Raw genomic sequence first — 21153 nt, forward strand, 5'->3', positions numbered from 1 at the left:
TGTACGCTACACCAATGCAGCAGAGAGAGACAAGCAATGAATTCAGCAAGCCAGTGCTCCCAACGCTGCGCCAGCGTGGCGTGGGATTCTAAGGCGTAAGCCAGCGTAGGTGGAAGTGGGCGTGACCCATGCAAATGAGGCGTGACCCCATGCAAATGATGGTCTGAGCGCCAGACAGATACGTATCACGAACTGCGCATGCGCCGTGACGTGGACGCATTCCCCTGCCCATGCTCACAACCACGTCGGAACAACTGCCTAAACTACGCCGGATCACTGCGTACGGCGTGAACGTAACCTACGCCCAGCCAGACACACGTCCAACGTAAAATACGCCGGCTTGTGTTCCCTGATGCAGACCTTTGTATGTCTGCTTCTGGGTTGCACCTCCTTTATGGGGAATAACTTTATGCCGACGTACAACTCAGGCCGGGTACTCACGAGCAAACATGTACGGTGAAACCGGTCCGTCGGACCGTTTTCACCGTACATGCCTGCCAGAGGGCTTCTGTACGATGGTTGTACTAACCATCGTACAGAGGTCCGCGCGTAAACAATACGCGGGGCGTGTCCGCGTCGTCGCCACGACGATGACGCAGCGATGATGCGGCGACGTGGGCGGGCCTGCCATTTAAAGGCTTCCACGCATGCGTCGAAGTCATTCGACGCATGCGAGGGACGGCGGGCGCTCGGACATGTACGGTAGGTCTGTACTGACGACCGTACATGTCCGAGCGGGCAGGATTCCAGCGGACGGTTTTAAAACACGTCCAGGAATATTTGCCCGCTGGGAAAAGGCCCGGCGGGCAAATGTTTGCTGGAATTCGGCCCGCTCGCGCCTACACACGACCGAACATGTATGCTGAAACTGGCCCGCGGACCAGTTTCAGCATACATGTTTGGTCGTGTGTACGGGGCCTTAAGCGCACCTCGCGTAGCCTGCATCGAGCGGACGCAAGTTTGTGAATCGCCGTATTTCCCTAATTTGCATGTTTGAATGGCTAATCAATGGGAGCCGCACCATGCACCCAGCCTAAATGTGTGCCCACCCTACGCTGGCGTAAGCAAGCTACGTCGGCGGGGTGTAGCCTGGTTTTGGGCGCATATCTGTTTGTGGGTCTGGCGCACAGATACGACGGCGCACATTTGCACTTACGTCGGCGTAACTTGTTATACGTCGGCGTAAGTGCTTTGTGAATCCAGGCCTTTGAATGTATTTAAAGCTTGCATTATCCATATTGTGTAAATGTAATGCATCGTCAATATGGAACAAAAAAGTATGCCAAGTTTTTATGTAAGAGACATCCATAAAAAAAGTATTATTTAGGCATACTGACGAATGTCCCATACTTGAAAAGAGAGCTGTTGTATACTATAAGTACAGGAAAAAAAACATGGTTAGTGGCTGTCACAGGGATGGACATTAAATAAAATGTGATCCTATTCCAACATCATTAAAGCAAATCTGTGCTTTGGCCATGCAGAGCAAAGCAACAAATTCACTCTAATAATGACTCCACTATAAACACTGCCTTCGCTCTACTCCCACATCATTCTGTATGGTTACTTGTTTTTCTTGCGTCATCATTCTTATGAGTACTTCCAAAAATATGTGTACTGCTTTCAATATTGGAGAACATGACAGTGCTCTTGTGATCCATAAAGTCTGCCATATTCTAATTTGAAGAAGATGAAACTTTTTTTTTTGAACAAGATATTTTTCAATGTTTGGAATATGTGGTTATAGAAAAAGAGACGGACATCAGACATTAGGTATAACAGAAACAAAAACAGCATGGCCTACAGTATCTGGGGAACTGAAGTGCAGCCTTTAACCACTTCATTACTGGGCACTTAAACCCCCTTCGTGCCCAGAATAATTTTCAGCTTTCAGCGCTGACGCATTTTGAATGACAATTGCGCGGTCATAAACACGGTACCCAAATTATATTTTTATCATTTTTTTCCCACGAAGAGAGCTTTCTTTTGGTGGTATTTGATCATCTCTGCGATTTTTTTTTTTGCGCTATAAACATAAAAAGACAGAAAATTTGGAAAAAAAACAATATTTTTTACTTTTTGTTATAATAATATCCCAATTTTTTTTTTTAAAAATAAAAATTTCCCTCGGTTTAGGCCGATACGTATTCTTCTACATATTTTTGTTAAAAAAAACGGAATAAGCGTATATTGATTGGTTTAAAAATCGACGACTAACTTTGCGACGGGAAACTAGACTAGCAGCGACGTAGCGAACGTGAAAAACCGTCGTGGATCTCCGTAACTACTAATTTGCATACCCGACGCTGGTTTACGAACGAACTCCCCCCAGCGGCGGCCGCGGTATTGCATCCTAAGATCCGACAGTGTAAAACAATTACACCTGTCGGATCTTAGGGATATCTATGCGTAACTGATTCTATGAATCAGTCGCATAGATACTCTGAGAGATACGACGAAGTATCTGAGATACTCCGTCATATCTTGGCTATCTCGGCTGTGAATCTGGGCCTATAACTTTTGCACAAACCAATCAATATACGCTTATTGCAATTCTGTTTACCAAAAATATGTAGAAGAATATATATTGGCCCAAGGCCCCTTTCACACTGGGGCGTTATTCGAGCGTTAATCAAGCGAAGCCTCATCTGCAATCCCAATGTGCTGGTAAAGCACCGCTAAGACCCTAACGTTTTAGGGCGTTTTTGCAGTGCCTCAGTGTGAAAGGGCAAGGCGTTTTTACAGCGCTTTCAATTCATTTCAATGGAGAGGGGCGTTTTTGGAGCGTTTTTTCAGCACCCAAAAGCTGCTCCAAAGATGCTGCTTGCAGGACTCAGTGTGAAAGGGTCCATTGAGATGCATTGAGAGCGTTTTATGAGCGTTTTAATACCGCTATTTTTAACGCTAAAACGCTGTAAAAACGCTTCAGTGTGAAAGGGGTCTAAACGGATGAAGACATTTAAAAAAAAAAAAAATTGGGACATATTATAGCAAAGAGTATAAAATATATATATGTATTTTTTTTTTCTAAATTGTCGCTCTTTTTTTGTTTATAGCGTAAAAAATTTAAACCGCAGAGGTGGTCAACTACCATCAAAAGAAAGCTCTATTTGTGGTAAAAAAAGGACGCAAAATTATGACCGCGCAATTGTCAGTTAAAGTGACGCAGTGCCAAATTGTAAAAAGTGCTCATGTCAGAAAGGGGTAAAATCTACCGGGGCTGAAGTGGTTAAAGTTGCAAGCATGGTTTTTTCTCTATGTTATCAAAGGATACAGGCTGCTAATGAGAACCTAAAGAATTTTGGCAAACAGAACTGGCTTTTGCTCCTCTGTGAATACCAATTAAAGCGTATGATCCCACTGTAAACAAGCTATTCGCCTTGTACACCATATAAGTGTTAGATGTTTGCCTTAGTAGTATGTGTAGTTGTTAAAAAGTTACCTACATTTGAAACAAATTCATATAAAAGTCATGCATTTAGCGGAAATCTGTCCGCCACTGCTTTATTATATTATGTCATAGCGTTTAGAATCATGTACAATTTTTACTAAAGACCGTCTAAAGCAGGGGTGCCCAACCTTTTGAAGAGGGAGGGCCATTTAAGCGGCTTGGTAACTGGTCGCGGGCCACAATGAGTGGAGCGGGCGGATAACATGCATACTGCAGAGTGGACATGAACGCAGCCCACTCTACTCTATGGGCCCTCTGATCTGATCTACCCAGACGGAAGGGGACGGATCCCCTTCTATTTTTTTTAGCGGATCGAATTGGAGGTAGGCGGGTGTAAATGGACACAAGTCCGTTTTCATCTGCCGCTCCATAGAGGTGAATGGAGGGCCCAATTGGGTCAGACTGATCCTGTGAAAAGGGGCCTAAGGCTGCTTTAACACTGATGAGCTGCAGTTTACCCTCACTGTGGGTGCAGTGCACCTGTGGCTTTCCTGTGGGTTAGCTGCACTTTTGTATAGATTTCTATTATATCCTGCAGGTGTGGTGCACTTTCAGAAAGCGAACCAAACATGCAGGTTTATTTACCGAAGTCAACGGCTCAGTGCAGGTAACCCGCAGGCACACTGCGCTACACCTGTGGATCAGTTTCAAAGCAGCCCAGTAACCAATGCAAAAGATATGCCCATATATACACTGTGATTTTAGTAATGAACTGACCTATAATAACCGAAAATAAGTCAGGCAGAGCACATTTGCTATCACTCCGCCTGTGACAGGAGCCTGTGCTATACAGGAAGCATTGGCTTATGCATCTCTGCTCCGCACCCCCTTGCTTCCTCTACTTCTCGTTTCATTCACAACACTAATGCTCAGAGATAAAGGGTTGGGAACCCAAGATCTGGGCTTGCCAACCCACCATCACAGAGCAGGAGGTCGCGGGCCATATCTGAGGGATCCGCGGGCTATATGTGGCCCCCAGGCCACTGGTTGGGCACACCTGGTCTAAAGCATGGGTGCTCAACCTGTGGCCCTCCAGCTATTACAAAACAAGAAATCCCATCATGCCTTTGGGAGTCATGCTTGTAACTGTCAGCGTTGTAATGCCTCATGGGATTTGTAGTTTTGCAACAGCTGGTCGCCAGTTGAGCACCCATGGTCTAAAGACAGGGAAAATAGGCTTATGGATATAAGAGGATCGAAGGCCCAAAAATATAGATTCAAGACTGCACAGAAAAGATCAGTGCTGAAAAATGAACATACAACATCCATAATTTGCTCAACATTCACTCACTCAGATTTTTCTTTCCAGCTTGTTATTGTGTGGCCTGTGCTGACCTTTTGGCTGAGTTGGTCTTATTTCTTTCTAATGATACTACCTCAGTGTCCAGTAAGGACACCCTGATTGGACAGTGGGATGACATTGCTAGATTTCGGCTAGGAGGCATTTGAAACTCAAGCCCCGATAATAAAGTGAAACTTAATCAGATAGGCACAAAGGCATTTCTGTTCAACAATGGAAGCAACAGGAGACCAGGATCACCTTAATGTGCCTCTGTAGGTGTATGCATTTAGACTTTGTACCCAAACAAGTGAGGGACCAAACTTAACATTGTGTCTACATCCTCAGCATTATGGTTTTCCACATAACACTTTAACACACACATAATCCCACTCTAGCTATATCTGAATATTATGATCGTACCGCTCCTCTGCCCACATGTTCATTTTCTGCTGTGTTGTTTGAGAGGTGTAGGAGAGGCGCTCGTTGCTGTGCTGGTGTCTTTCTGGGGATAGCTGATGTCGTAGTTGTTCTAGCTCTCTCTCATACATGAGCCGCTGTTCTTCCAGAGCATTTCTCTTTTCCTCCAAATACTGCTTCTCCAGGACTTGGACAACACTGTGGACAGGATCTGCAGAAACATACCATTGGTGAAAATCTAGGATTAGCACAGTCATCATTACTTGCTATACGCACAAGTATTTTTAAGAGATGACACTGAAACATTAAAATATATATATTTATTTGAAGGCTCTCACTTCATACAACATTGAAATATGGGTAAACAGATAAAGAACACAATAACAAGCATGTAAGTCATACGTCAATAAAACAAAGTATCATCATGTTTGCAAGCCATGCAGTACATGACAAGATATTAAATAAAGTATTGTGCAACACTCAAAATCAGGAATTGGGAATGAGTAAAAAAAAAAAATTAGATAGCCAATGGCATAAGTACATAAGTTTGCTGGGTGTGTGGTATTGATTTCTTTGTTCTAGGCCCCAATCATTTCTCAAGGTTAATACATTTATATTCAATAGAGTACGCAACAGGTTGATTTAATTTTGGGGATCATGTACCTCTATTCTGGGTAAAAAAAGTCTTTATTTTTTGTAGCCGTCGTAAACATAATTTACATTACAGTAGAACTATTCTATCTTGCTTATCTGCCACCAGTCGTCGAAATCTATAATTTTCCTAGTAAGGGTTTCCTAGTAAGGGTTTAAATCTGATTTGTGATTGGGGCATAACACTGTACAATGTTTACTTTCACAGTTAATACATAAGACTAAGGGCTTGTTCATACCATACGTGCATGAAAACTAATGGAAACTGATGGGAAAACCCAACATCAGTTTCACATCAGTTTTAATGCATATCAGTTATGTGCCCTATTCGAACCAATGGTAATGCCATGTCAGTTGTTGTCCTGTGCAGAAAAAATCCGCACGTGATACCAGTGCTGTGGTGTTAACAGGGTACATAGAGAACAATTTTTTTTTTTTTAACGCGTACAGAAAAACTGAAGTATCTGCACCATTGTCTGAACGAGGCCTTAATGTTTGCTTATTGAAATATAAAAGCTTTTCACACTGGCATTAGGACCTATCATAGAGGGTTGTCAAAGTCAGCTTAGAATTGTGGGTTGAAGTACATACACCTTTGTGCCAATATAAGGCATCTATAAAATTCACAAAACAATGTATCATAGTCTTTGAATTATGATGCTGAATGCAAGTTCAACCTAAGGTGGCCATAGATTGGCAAATGTCAGAAATATCTGCCCATTGTCGAAAGAGTTTCTATAACTTGCCCATTATTTACCCAAAAATATACAGCATTTTAAATGCGATACATGGACCCTTCCCTTTGCTGCATAACAGAAGTATTTGGCAAATTCCCAAGGATATTTTCCAACATGCTAGAAAATCTCCATGTAGGACGAGTGCCTCACCATCAAAGGCATAATCTGCTTACTGCTTGCTGTTAATCACAAGGAGAAAGCAGACCTGACAGGGAACTAGGGTCTCTGTTTCCCCATCAGGCTCTACCCAAAGTTAGTATCACTGGTTACTAGGTGGCTGTCAGCTATGAAGCCCACAGCATTCTTAATCAGTGACAGGTAATGAGAGGGTAAATATGCCGCCTGCTACACAGCGTACAGAGACAGACATTGTGGCCGTCTCTGTATGTCACCTTAGATTCGTTTTCAATTACCCCCAGTTTCATTATCTGAACTTGACATAATTTTTTTTTAATTTGATGCAGTCATATTGCCACTTTGTAAGATTCAAACTTTTAGGAATTACTTGAATCTGCTGCACATGTCAGTAAAGCCATACCTCTCAACTGTCCTTGATTTTGAGGGACTGTCCCTGATTTGGAGCAATGTCCCTCCGTCCCTCATTCCTCCTCATTTGTCCCTCATTTTGATTTGATCTGTATAGTTGTATATGAAATGCACTTTTTATCTATCAAAAAGTATTTTCCAGCCTTAAACCTTTCATCTGATTTCTAAATTGCTGCATTTGTAAATTCCACAAGCCAATATAAAGGAATAGTAGTGGTAAAAAAAAGCACTTGTGGATTTAACCAATGTTGTTTTTTGTACAATTCTCCTTTAAGGGGCGTGGCAAGGGGTGTGTCTTATGCCTGCATACTTTTGCTGATAGGTGTCCCTCATTCTCATCTCAAAAAGTTGGGAGGTATGGTAAAGCTACCATGGTTAATGGGAATTTTTAAATCTGTCACAGCAGAAAAGTGTTGTTAGGGCTTTACTGAATTCCCCTCTATTTACTTCAAATAATGCATCAACATACCTTAACAGTTTTTCTGCTATTTGTCTTTATCATGTGTAAGACAAAAGCCTCTAATAGTACAATAACTTTCAATACAATATGCACAGCGCCCAAGCAGTCAAACCAGGCCCATGCACAATTCAGCATTAGACCTTTGTGCCAGCCATGGTACAAGTAGTCGATGATCTCACTCCACCGGGCAGGAGGGAAGATCCTGTAGAAGGATTTCCACATAGAAGAGGTCCAGTAGTTCTCGGTTACATGATGTGCTCCAATTTCTTCTTCCTCAGCACAAAATCAGACCAGTAATATACAGATTTTTTCAGTATTAAACAAAAGTACTGTTTTTACAATGGTAATATACAGTAGATACATTTTTTAAACACCTTTACAGAGGTAAAACGTATATTTCATCACCAATTACGTATATTTATTCATTTGAATCTTTAAAGCGGAGTTCCGGCCACAATTTCACTTTTTATATATAAATACCCCTGTAATACACAAGCTTAATGTATTCTAGTAAAGTTAGTCTGTAAACTAAGGTCCGTTTTGTTAGGTTGTTACAGCATTTAGACACTTTATAAAATAGAAATTGACTGGGGCCATCTTAAGTGTGGGCATCATGAAGCCAGACTGTATGACTTCCTGCACAAGCAGTGTAATAGGTTTCAGATCAGGTTTCAGCACCTGTACTGTCCAAATCACATGATTCTTCGAGACTGGGGAGTGCACAGACTCCTGGAAAGTTACACCCACTACATTCCCATGAGTCTGTGCGGTGTAGGTTAGGAAGCTTAAGCACCTAGGTTCAGGAAGAGGGAAGATTAACTTTTCTGCCTAGCAACAACACTTTGAAGGCATCTAAAAAAAAAAAAAAAATTTCTTAAAGGACTAATGACATTTTTTTTTAAACTACTGATGTAATGTTATATTTATGGGTGGAACTCCACTTTAATGTATTTTTTTATCCTATGGATATATACAAGAAAAAACAATAACTAAGAGGTGACTCAATCAACACAATCTCACATGACTGAGTTTAGTGTATGAGCAAGGAAGTGATGTGCAAAAAGTGGGAGAAGCATAATGTCATAAAGCAGCCCTGGGGAAAGCTGCTGGCCAGAATACGCAGATCTGGCTTCAACCCCACTGTTGAAAGCCTGCTGAACTATGGATGGGATTTAAGCTGTGATCAGTGTCTGTGCTAACTGTGTGTGGGGTGTCTCCACACCAATCCACTCTGAATGATAAACAGTTATGGATATGTTAGTTATATATAGTTTGCCAGGCTACGCATGACAGTATGGTCATTTTAATAGACAAAAAGGGACACCAATTTGTTACCTGCTATAGTCAACACAGGAAGCCTACTGGACTTGCAGAAATCACAGGTGGCGATGACAATTTTCCTAAGACTGTTCTTTTTTTTTTTTTTCAAATTGTTTTTATTAAAGTTTTTACAGCATACAGGAAAGAAAAATTACAACAGACAAGACAAAGACATACAATTACACAGCTCAATTGTGCATATAGTATACAGGAAATTTTGTGCTACAATTCACTACCACAGTGCGCTTCAGTTGCAATGACAGGCATGTAGGGAGCAGGGGTGCACCCAGCCATCAGCATGGCACAAACTCACATGTCGACACCTGAGACTAGTCCATATCAGCAGTGGGACCCATGCTAAGTGATAGGGGTGCTGGTTATATATAAAGATCAGCCGGCAGTTTCCGACTCAGCTAACCAGGCTCGCCAAACTTTATCATATTTCTGTGGACATCCACGGTTGAAATATGTATCTTTGTACAGGGGGAGGCTGGAGTTAACCAGACGTCTCCACTGCATCAGGGAGGGGGGTGTGGGTTTCTTCCAATGCATAGCAATATTCTTACGTGCATAAAAAAGTAGCAGGCTTATCAGTGTACGTTTAGCTGAGGATGGAACAATGTTTTCAACGATACCCAGGAGGCAGACCTCCATTGCCAGGGGCAATTGAACTGCCGCAACTTTGTTAACCAATGTTAGCACCTCCTCCCAATATTGTTTCACAACAGGGCATTGCCAAAAAATGTGAGAGAAATCGCCAGGGGAGGCGCTGCATCTCCAACACTCCGGGGAGTGCGCAGGGTTCATTTTATGAAGTCTATGCGGGGTGAAGTATGCTCTATGCACAATTTTAAATTGCACTAGTCTGTCCCGAACCGAGACCAGGGTGTTAAAGGGGAGGTCCCACACGTCATCCCAATCGTCCGTATCCAATGTGGGTATGTCACTCTGCCACCTGGATCTCAGCCCGTCCAAGGGAGGGAGAGACACAAAGATCAGGTAGGAGTACAAGCGCGAAGTGGGCTTTGCATCACAACCAAACCTAAGTGTTCTCTCCAGCTCCGACTGGGCCACGATGCATGATGACCGAGGAAATTGTGCTGTAAACGCATGTGTCAGTTGGTGATGTCTGAAAACATAATGTGGAGGTAGATTAAATGTGAACCGGAGCTCCTCGAAGGGCGTCAACTCATTTTGCGAGACAATGTGTGACATCAACTTGATGCCGCGTCTAGACCACGCAACAGGATCTGGAAGTCTATAGAAGTGGTCCAAGGTTGGGTTCAGCCAGATAGGAGCATTGGGGGAAACCTCGGTGGGTTTGCATTTTTCAATCGCTAGTCCCGTCCGCCATGCCCGTAGTGTGGTAAGCATGGAAGGTGTCAGGGGGTACGGCGCGCGTGGGCCCCGGAACAGCAAGAACCGGAGGGCCTCCAGCGAACCGACCACCGAGGCTTCCAGGGCAGTGGAGGTGTTAGTCCCGTCCGGGCATAACCACCAGGCCGCGGTCACCAACTGGGTCGCCAGAAAGTATTTGTAGCAGTCGGGGAATGCCATTCCCCCCTGCGTCCGAGGCCTCATTAACGTTGCTAATTTATATCGCGGCGGGGAGGCGCCCCAAATGAAAGAGGAGAAAATTTGGTTTAGTTTGCAAAAGAAGGACTTGGGCACCCACTGAGGGGAGTGGCGGAAGAGGTATATAAACTTTGGGACGATTTTCATCTTAAGGAGATTTACCCTTCCCCAAACAGATAGCGGGAGATTTTCCCAGGCCTTAATCCTCGACTGAGTCTCCAGGAGGACTGGGGTCAAATTTAATAAAATAAAGTCTGTGGCCAAGGCTGAAACATGTACTCCTAGGTACTTAAATGAGTCAACCCAACAGAGAGGATTATCAGGTGGGGAAGTAGACCTGGCTGCCTGGTCAATCGGGAAGAGCAGCGACTTGGACCAATTCACCCTGAGTCCAGTGACCAAGGTGAACGCATCCAGCACCGTCAGTGCACCCCGCAGCGAGGGACCAGCGTCATTTAAAAATAGCAGCATATCATCCGCGTACAGGGCCACCCTCTCCTCCAGCAAGCCCACACGGAGTCCAATGGCAAGGGCAAAAAGGGCTGGAGAGAGAGGGCAACCCTGCCTCGTTCCCCGATAGAGCCTGAAGGGGACAGATAGTCCCCCATTCAGACGCACCGAGGAGGTGGGGGCTCTGTAAATTACCTGAAGCCAGTCGATAAACCGTAAGGGGAATCCCATTCTTCGCAACGTTTCCCATAGAAAAGGCCACTCGACTGTGTCGAAGGCCTTTTCGACGTCCAACGAGGCCACAGTCCTCGTTCCCACGGTTAGGTGCTGGGTATGTATGTTGGTGAAAAGCCTCCTGAGGTTCACATCCGTGGACCTCCGGGGCATGAAGCCCGTTTGATCTGAGTCTATTACCGTGGGCAGCATGGGGTATAGTCGAAGGGCAAGAAGTTTAGTCAGGATTTTAAAGTCGGTGTTGAGGAGAGCAATGGGCCGGTATGAAGCACACAGAGTTGGGTCCTTGGGAGGTTTGTATATCAGTGTCAAGTGTGCATGGTACATGGACAAAGGGAGATTCCCGTCTGTCAGGCTTGAAGTGTAAAGCTGGGCCAACAGGGGGGCCAAAAGGCCCACATGTGCCCTGTAAAAATCTAGGGGGAGCCCATCTGGGCCAGGCGCCTTCCTCGGTGGGAAGGACTGAATGGCGTTTTGTACCTCGAGGGCCGTGATCGGTCTAACTAAAGTCTCCCTCTCCCCGTCCGAAAGCCAGCCTAGTGCCAACGGGTCCATCAAATCACTCAGGGACTCGGGTCGGAAATCTGTGGGCAAACTGGAAGAATACAATGACTTATAGAAATCCCAAAAGGTTTGGAGAACATCTTGTTGGGAGGACACGGTTCCCCCCTTAGGAGTCTGAAGGGAAGAGATTGTAGTGAGGGGTTGGTCGTGCTGGGCCATCATAGCCAGCAAGCGCTAAGACTGTTCTTTAAAGCTGAACTCAAGGTATGATCTTTTTTGCATAATTGCATTTGTCAAGTTTGACGTAATTACAGTGATAGCGACGATCTTTCGATTCCTGTTAATGCGGCTTTCCTTCTGCACACTGACAACAGGGGGTCACTGTCTCTGCATTGCCACCATTCATAGAAGGCCTTGTATTTTTTCAAAGAATAGGTATTCCCTGATTGTACAAGGTGGAAATTGTAAAGGTCACTATGCCTACTCTCTACCTCGGTTGACCATAAACATACAAGAGGCATGGTTATTCTTATTAAATCGTTGTGTGTTTTGTGTATTTGTTCTAAGCCTCTGTAGTAATGTAATGTGAAATTTATGCCTTTATGCAGTTTTCTTTAATTTGCAGGGTGACTTTTCTTGTAATTGTCCCCCTGCAGCTTTCAACAGCCAGCCAATAGGGGCGAGCCTGCTTGATCCTTGCTTTCTGCACAGGCTATGTATAGCCCAGTGATGATGTTGCTACTATGTTTAGAAGGCAATATCAGGTTTTGCCAAGTCATTTGGTGCAACCAAAGATGATTTTTATCCTATGTGGCTATGGAGAAATACACTATATTACCAAAAGTATTGGTACTGACCTTACATAAACATGAACTTTAATGGCATCCCAGTCTTTGTCCGTAGGGTTCAATATTGAGTTGACCCCGCCCTTTGAAGCTTTAAAAGCTTTAACTCTTCTGGGGAGGCTGTCCACAGGGTTTAGGAGTGTGTCTATTGGAATGTTTGACCATTCTTCCAGAAGCACATTTGTGAGGTCAGGCACTGATGTGGACAAAAAAGCCTAGCTCACAGTCTCCGCTCTAATGCTGCGTACACACGATAGGTTAGTCTGATGAAAACGGTCTGATGGACCGTTTTCATCAGACCAAACCGATCGTATGTGGGCCCCATCGGTTATTTATCCATAGGTTAAAAAAATAGGAACTTGATTTAAAATTATCTGATGGATAAAAAACATATAGAAAAAAACGATCGTCTGTAGGTACGTCCATTGGTTAAAAATCCACGCATGCTCAGAATCAAGTCGATGCATGCTTGGAAGCAGTGAACTTTATTTTTTTCAGCACGTCATTGTGTTTTACGTCACCGCGTTCTGACATGATCGTTTTTTTAATTGATGGTGTGTAGGCACGACTGATCATCAGTCAGCTTCATCGGATAACTGATGGAAAAAATCCATCAGACAGTTTTCATCAGACTAACCTATCATGTGTACAGGGCATAATTCATCCCAAAGGTGTTCTATTGGGTTGAGGTCAGGACTGTGCAGGCCAGTCCAGTTCCTCCACCCCAAATTTGCTCATCCATGTCTTTATCGACCTTGTTTTGTGCACCGGCACGCAGTTATGTTGGAACAGGAAGGGGTCAGCCCCAAACTGTTCGTGTCTTGGTATGCTAATGCTTTAAGAGTACCCTTCACTGGCAATAAGGTGCCAAGCCCAACCCCTGAAAAACAACCTCACACCATAATCCCCCCTCCACCAAATGATTTGGACCAGTGCACAATAGGTTCATAAAGACATGGATGAGTGAGTTTTGGGTGAAGGAACTTTTTTAAAGGTTTGGGTGAAGGAACTTGACTGGCCTGCACATAGAGTCCTGGCCTCAACCCGATGACACCTTTGGGATGAATTATAGCAGAGGCTGCGAGCCAGGCATTCTCGTCCAAGATCAGTGCCTGACCTCACAAATGTGTGTCCCAATACTTTTGTTAATATAGTGTATGATTAAGTTAAAGTTTTTTGTTCCTGAAGTTCAACTTTAAAGGGAACCTCTAAAAATCTTACATACTTCTTTCTGCTGAGGAGCACCACTGGTGGGTGTCATCACTGGACCCACTGGGGAAAAGCTAGCTGCATGGTGACAAGTTATTGTGCAAGAGAACAATCTGCCCTTGAACCAGAATCACTTCTAGCAAGCGGAAAATAGCTACCTCCAAGGCTGGATAGGATATTCTGAGAGGTTTCCATTAATCAAATACTGAAAACTATAACTACAGGGAAAACATATTTACAGAAAGTAGTGGTGCAAATGTTTTTCAATATTCAACGAAAATGTATTCACAAGAAAATAAGCATATTTTTTTATTTTTTCCCTAGCAGGAGAAAAGCATGTAAATTCTCTAGTAGCTTCTGGCTTAGAGCCCAAATTACTAACCATTGCTGTTCAAAGCCTTCATTATCACTTCCATCTGTGCAAATTCATAATTATAGTCTGGTTCTGATGAAGCTTCACTTGTCGCATCCAGATCAGTTTCAGTATTACCAGCTTCTTTCTCAAATTCCTTCAGCCATTCTTTTCGTTTCCTGTTTGGCAGGTTCAGCCTGTTGACACATTATAAATGGTAGATTAGAATAAATATCCATCTACATTATAAACAAGAGAAGGATATGTGATCATAGCTACCTGAAGAAATGGTTGTTTCCCCAAAGGATCCTGTCTCCGTGCCACAAGGGGGTTGTGAAGCATATCTGCACCCCATTCACACATGTCCTACAGAAAATAAAACACATGGCATAATAACAAAGACACTGCTTACATGAAAAGAAAATAGGCAAATATAAACAGTACAAATGTATGTATTCTTTGATATACAGTAATTGCCAACATACTTTGTAAAACCTTAGGCCTCGTACACACGACCGAACATGTCTGCTGAAACTGGTCCGTCGGACCAGATCCGCGGACATGTTCGGTCGTGTGTACGGCCGACTGGACAATTTTCCGGTGGATCGGACAGGTTTCCAGCAGACAAATGTTTCTTAGCATGCTAAGAAACATGTCCGCTGGAAGCCTGTCCGTCGGACATGTTCGGTCGTCTGTACAGACTCACCGGACATGTCCGCTCGGCCGAAAGCCCTCGCATGCGTCGAAGTGATTCGACGCATGCGTGGAAGCATTGACCTTTCAGGGCCGCGCACGTCGCCAGGTCATCGGCGCGGCGACGTCACCGCGTATCATGTCCGCGCGGATTTCGGTTTGATGGTGTGTACAACCATCAGACAGAAATCTCAGAGCGGACATGTCCGATGAAAACGGTCCGGCGGACCGTTTTCATCGGACTGTCCGCTCGTCTGTACGGGGCCTAACAGAGAACATTTATGCATTCACCCTGATTGCTGCTCTTGCAGGAACGGACAATGTAAGGTCACTAAGACATATATACATGGCTGTCCCCACGGTGTGGGCTTCCAAGGTTTAACCAAGGATGTACTGATCTGAATGCACTGCTTCTATTGTATAAAAAGAATCATATGTAAAATAATAAACTAGTTAGACTAAAGACTCGTACACACAATCGGACTACCATCGGACAAATTCACGGGCGTTGTCCGTGAACTTGTTATGCATACACACGGCAGAACTTTTCAGTCAACAAACACGAACATAGTGACGTACTAGACATACTACGTGGTTTTTCTGCTCTTTAGCGCAACCCTTTGGGCAACTTCTGCTAATGTTGTCTTATGGTTAGCATTGCTTCTGAGCATGCGTGTTTGTACTTTGGATTTTAGTCTGACGGATCTGTGTACACACGATCGGATGACCCGACCTAACACTTTTGTTGTCAGACAATTTGAGAGCATGCACAGCCAACATTTGTTGTCGGAAATTCCAACAACAATTGTCCGATGGAGCATACAGTCGGTCGGATTATCCGACAAAACACGTCCATCGGACAATTGTTGTCGGAATATCCGATCGTGTGTATGGGCCTTAAGAGTGATTCCTGTATAAGGGAGAAGACGTCCACTACCTTAGGACACTAAGAAAAAACTGATAATTCATGGCCTGGGGTATGGTTAAAGGGGATGCCTAGGGGGCATATCTTCAAAAGCTTTACGAACGTGCAATCACCTGAAAGTACAAGCATACACCTAAGGTCTATGGATCATACCTGTGACCTGTACGATTAATCCTTTTGCTGCCACCAACCTATGTCGTACGGGGGTGACAGTGTTTTTTTTTTACACACACTCCTGCAGCCGATGGAAATGTGTGTAAATCTGACAAGCTGGCTGTCAGATTGACAAAAACCTACACCTCCTTCCTGGACTCTACTTTATTCCCCCATCATTCTTCCTGAGTTCCTCCCCCATTTTTCTTCAGTTCTTCCTGAGATCCTCCCTGTTCTTCCTTAGTTGTTCCTAAGCTCCTCCTCATTCTTCCTGAGCTGCTCCTCATTCTTCTTCAGTTCTTCCTAAGCTCCTCTTCATTCTTCCCCAGTTCTTCCTGAGAACCTCCTTATTCTCCATGAGCACCTCCTCATTCTTCTTGAGCTCCTCCTTATTCTTCTCCATTTCCCCCTGATATTCTCTTTATTCTTTCCCAGATTTTCCTGAGCTCTTCCCCATTAGTCGCCAGTTCCTCCTGAGCTCCTATTCCTTCTTCCCAAGTTCCTCCTCATTCATCTCCAGTTCCTCCTGAGCTTCTCTTCCTGAGCTCCTCGTCATGTGTAAGGTATGGATACAAAATTTCCATATGATTTAAGTTGGCCATACATGATTCATTTTTTTTGTTTTGCTCAACCCGCTGGTTGAATGAAAAAAAAAAAAGAGCCAATTTACGCATCCATCTCAAATCCCTCCCACTCTGGCATTTGATTCTGACAGTGGGGAGCCTCCCCCGCTGGCAGAGTACAATGATCAGTGTTTCCAGCTGCACTGATTGTTCAGGAAAGACTCGACAGGCCCAAGAAAATGTTTTTGAGGGTCCAATCAATAATAAAGACAGCCCTGCTGCCAGCTTGAATTTATCAATGAATTACTAGGGCACTATTGAGTGCTCTAGGTAGTTCATTGAGGCTTCCTTTTGGTGTGTAACTGCCTGCTCGTACAAGGTATGAGCAGATAGTCCTGCATGGCACTTGTGATCTGATGATCATGGGTGCAATGCTTTACAGGTCCAAATAAAAAATATAATAAATACACATTGTTTCACTTGCAAAAAGGGGGGGGGGACGACTTATACTTTAACGTCTTTACGCCGCCATCAGCGTTTTAACTGGATCTAAATACCGGGAGACGGAGGCGGGAATTCCAATCATGTGACCACTGTGATTGGCATTTACAGCGGTAACATGATCGGAAAGCTCCCAATCACAAGTATGCACTAGGAGCTTTCCAGTATGCGTTAAGTGCTGTGCTGGGAGTGTGCAGGGAGCGCTCTCTCAGCACAGTGAAGTGTTTATCTAGGCCCACTCACCGAGAGGCCACATATATGCGCCAGGTCGGTGGAAAGTGGTTAAGGAGGAGTTGGTTGGAATCCTTTTGCGTTCTTTATTTCCTTATAAACTTGCAAGTTTGTTTACTTTCAAAATAATGGATATAATACACTTTTTTTAAAGTTGATTACAGAGAAAAAATACATGATAGCATTGCAATGGTAATACAGTTTGAAAAATGAAATCAGCCCACACAGCAACTGTAGCTATTGTTTTTTTCTGTGTGCTAGTCAGAGGCAATACAAAAATGCAGAAATGTTCCCCATGAGGAGAGATAGAATTCTGTTTCTATGTGATTTTCTATTAGCAAAAAAAGTATGCAAGTTGGTAAAGAAATGTCTACGACTCAAAAAAATATGAAGGGGCGTGGCTTAGAGATGCCAGAGCATGCTACTTTTACATTCCCGGGGACCGCAAACACCCGCTGATCACGGGGGAGCAGAAGGGACCAAAAATCACCCACTACTTCCTACGGCAGCACGCCGCTTCTTCCCCTGCTGCACTGTACAAAATGGTGCCACTGCAACAAGTAAGAAGGGCACACTGGCAGGGGCTGCTGTGGCTGGGGATTTGCCTTCTCAGACAGACAGACCGCTCTCCCCTATATTGTCCCCTGCAATCCCGCAGTTTGACATCCAGCTGTGTTTAGACTCCACAGGAGGGACAGGCGACCATGGAGAGGGCTACCTCTGGGACATAATAGCAGGCTTGCCCACCAAGCAGGACCTGCATGACATGGCAACCTCCATTGTAAATGCTCTCTCACAGGAGCTGCATGATCTCCGCCAACAGGTAGATACGGTGGAGGCGAGAGTCACTGTCCTGGAGTCCTCCACCACTACCACTGATGCACGCATCACTAGCCTGGAGACAGAGCAATGGGCCTTCCATCACCATCTTGTTGAAGTCCAACTGCAGCTGGACAACAGTGAGAACAGGAGTAGGCGGAACAATCTACGCCTCAGAGGCATCCCTGAGACCACCATGGGTCCAGATCTATGGGCCACTATGGTAGCCATCCTGAACCAAATCCTAGGCAAGCCCCTGACCTCAGAGCTATAGCTGGACAGGGTTCACTGTGTACTGGGCCCCATTACTGTCATCGCGGGGCCCCGCCACCACAGACCTGCCGCGGGATGTTCTCTGCAGGGTGCATTTCTTCACCACCAAGGAGGAGATCCTACATATGGCTTGGGAAAAAGACTCGATTGACTTTGATCTCTAAATCAAAGGGGGTTAGCATCCTGCTGGCCAAATCGGTGCCATGGACGTCGGAGCGCAGTGGGTGGATGTGCAGGGTCGTTTTCTCCTTTTGAAGGGGACGGTGTTTGATGTGCGGGTCACTTTTCCCAAAGTATACAACGTATACTTCCCCAACGCGGACCATCCACAATTCCTGCGTAGACTTCTTCCTGAACTTCTGGAGTTCGCGGAGGGGATGCTTGTTTTTGGCGGGGACCTCAACTTTGCAATGGATTTGTCCCTTGACGTCTCGTGTAGCGCCTCTCACCTCTCCTAGTCGCGCCTGAAGGCGGATCTCCATACCCTGTGACTGGTGGACCCTGGTTGCTCAATCCACAGAACTGGGACTATACCTTTTTCTCCCAGGTGCACCACACGTACTCATGGCTAGATTATCTGCTTTTGTTGCATAAAGACCTAACCAGTGTAGTGTCCACCTCCATCGATGTCATGTCTTTCTTGGACCATGTGCCAGTCCACCTGACACTCCAACTGGGGCCATGACCCGGTACCCCCCCATCCTGGAGACTAAATGAAGCCTTGCTTCAGTTGGAGGAAACCCGTTCTGATTTACTGAACACTCTGAGGGAGTACTTCTCCATTAATGGAGAGTCCGTTACCAACCCCCTGGTGGTCTAGGAGGCCCACAAGGCGGTTGTCAGGGGCACACTGATCAGAATAGGGGCCCGTCTTAAACAGGAGAGGACCCACCGCACGGAAGAACTCCTCGCCCTGATACGTAGCCTTGAGTGTTCGCATAAGGCGAGTCTTGCAAGTGCAACCTTTCAGGATCTCCTCAAAGCTCGACATCGCGGGCAACCTGGACAGGTAAGTGCACTTATTAAAAGTCAGCAGCTACAGTGTTTAATTTTTTTTACCGCTGGACCTCCGCTTTAAGAAGACCGTTCACCCCATCCAACTCTGTTTCCTCAATGCTACTGCTAGCTCATCAGGGTGCACCTATATCACGCAGGGTACCATGCAGATTCTTTCTCCCTGCAATACCAGCAAATAAAACAATAGTGGTCTATTGGGGGGTGACATCTTTACACTAAAAATTAGTACTGGGTAAATTGGGCCCTGGTAAGCATTTAATGCACAGATCTGATGAATATACTAAATTTTTCTTTTTTTTATATCCAAAATTTTTCATTAGCTTCTGACTGGTAAATACCAGTCAGAAGCTAATGAAAAACGTTGAGTTTGTATGAGGTGTCTTGAGGAGAGCAGGAAAGGGAGCAGATTGTGGTGGTGAAATAACTCATGGCATTATATTAAAAGAAATATTAATAATTAAATGTTCATTACATTTTGGGGAAATACAATCTCACACTAATGTATAATTTACTTTTCAGAACTGAAGATTTTGATACAAGACTTTGAAGGATAAAATAACAAAATATATAAAATACATAAAATAACAAACGTATACAATGTAACTCATGTGGCTATGGGAAATTATGTTTTCAGAAAAGCTAACCAAAAGAGCCCATAGCTCATTCTCCAGAGACAATACAATGACAGCACATTGAAAGTTGAAGATTGATTTTGTATTGTAATCCTTTTTTTGTCCCAGACACATTAGGTTATGTAATATTCAAACCGCCAGTGGAAGTCTTGGAAAGCCCAGATCCCCAATATAACATTTTGTGTGCTGACATTAGCTCCACACAGAGAAACGAACAGGTTTTTCTTTATAAATCAGCCAAATAAATGCTGACTGCATCCAAAGCACTTTGCACTTCCTCTGCCTCTCATGTTTCCTATTCATTCCTGCTATGTGTGTCACTCCTTCCATCTGCCACCCAACTCCTCCCCTAGGCTTCTCTTACAGTCAGCAACCCCACTGTCTGGATCACACCCTGGCTGGCACACTACAGCTCCCAACTCTGGGCTATTGTGCTGGCTCACATGTCAGACATGCTATTGCAAGACAGTCACTGTGAAACACAGAGCTTGGAATAGAAGACTGTGTCCTTTTGTTCAGGGACATTAACTCTTTGCCTTTATGCTGCACATAACTCCATTTGTATAGCGTATTTATTCTTGGAAATTTAAATAACAAAAAAGTAAATACTTTTGAAGTATGTACTAGGGTTTCTACCTGTCTCTTAAAACCTACTTAACAAATTTAAAGTGACTCTGGTTCATATTAACCACTTAACCCCCGGACCATATTGCTGGTCAAAGACCAGAGCACTTTTTGCGATTCGGCACTGCGTCGCTTTAACTGACATATGCGCGGTCTTGCGACGTGGCTCCCAAACAAAATTGGCGTCCTTTTTCCCCCACAAATAGAGCTTTATTTTGGTGGTATTTGATCACCTCTGCGGTTTTTAGTTTTTGCGCTATAAACAAAAATAGAGCAACAATTTAAAAAAAAATGAATATTTTTTTACTTTTCCCCAAAAATATATAAAAAACACTTTTTTTCCTCAGTTTAGGCCGATACGTATTCTTCTACATATTTTTCGTAAAAAAAAATAAAGCTTTTATTGATTGGTTATTGATAAGGAAAAAAGTTATAGCGTTTACAAAATAGGGGGTATTTTTATTCATATTTTTTTTTTACTAGTAATGGCGGGGATCAGCGATTTTCTTTTTGGTACTGCGACATTATGATGGACACTTCGGACACTTTTGACACATTTTTGGGACCATCAGTGCTAAAAAACGCATTGGATTACTATAAAAATGCCACTGGCAGTGAAGGGGTTAACACTAGGGGGCAGGGAATGGGTTAAGTATGTTCCCTGGGTGTGTTCTAACTGAAGGGGGGGT

General features: G+C 44.1%; 1 protein-coding gene across 4 annotated transcripts in view; it reads right to left on the reverse strand.

Moving 5' to 3' along the window:
- KIF13A (kinesin family member 13A) overlaps positions 1–21153 on the reverse strand; it is a 301242-nt gene that overhangs the window by 56637 nt on the left and 223452 nt on the right. For all 4 annotated transcript variants that reach the window (XM_040353771.1, XM_040353769.1, XM_040353770.1 and 1 more), the window contains exons 15-17: positions 14313–14399; positions 14064–14230; positions 5154–5361 (exon numbers count right to left, since the gene is read on the reverse strand). In XM_040353771.1, the coding sequence (XP_040209705.1) occupies positions 5154–5361; positions 14064–14230; positions 14313–14399 (462 nt within the window). The remainder of the gene's footprint in view (positions 1–5153; positions 5362–14063; positions 14231–14312; positions 14400–21153) is intronic.

Source organism: Rana temporaria, chromosome 5, assembly GCF_905171775.1.
Source record: "Rana temporaria chromosome 5, aRanTem1.1, whole genome shotgun sequence".
In the NCBI taxonomy this organism is placed as follows: Eukaryota; Metazoa; Chordata; class Amphibia; order Anura; family Ranidae; genus Rana; species Rana temporaria.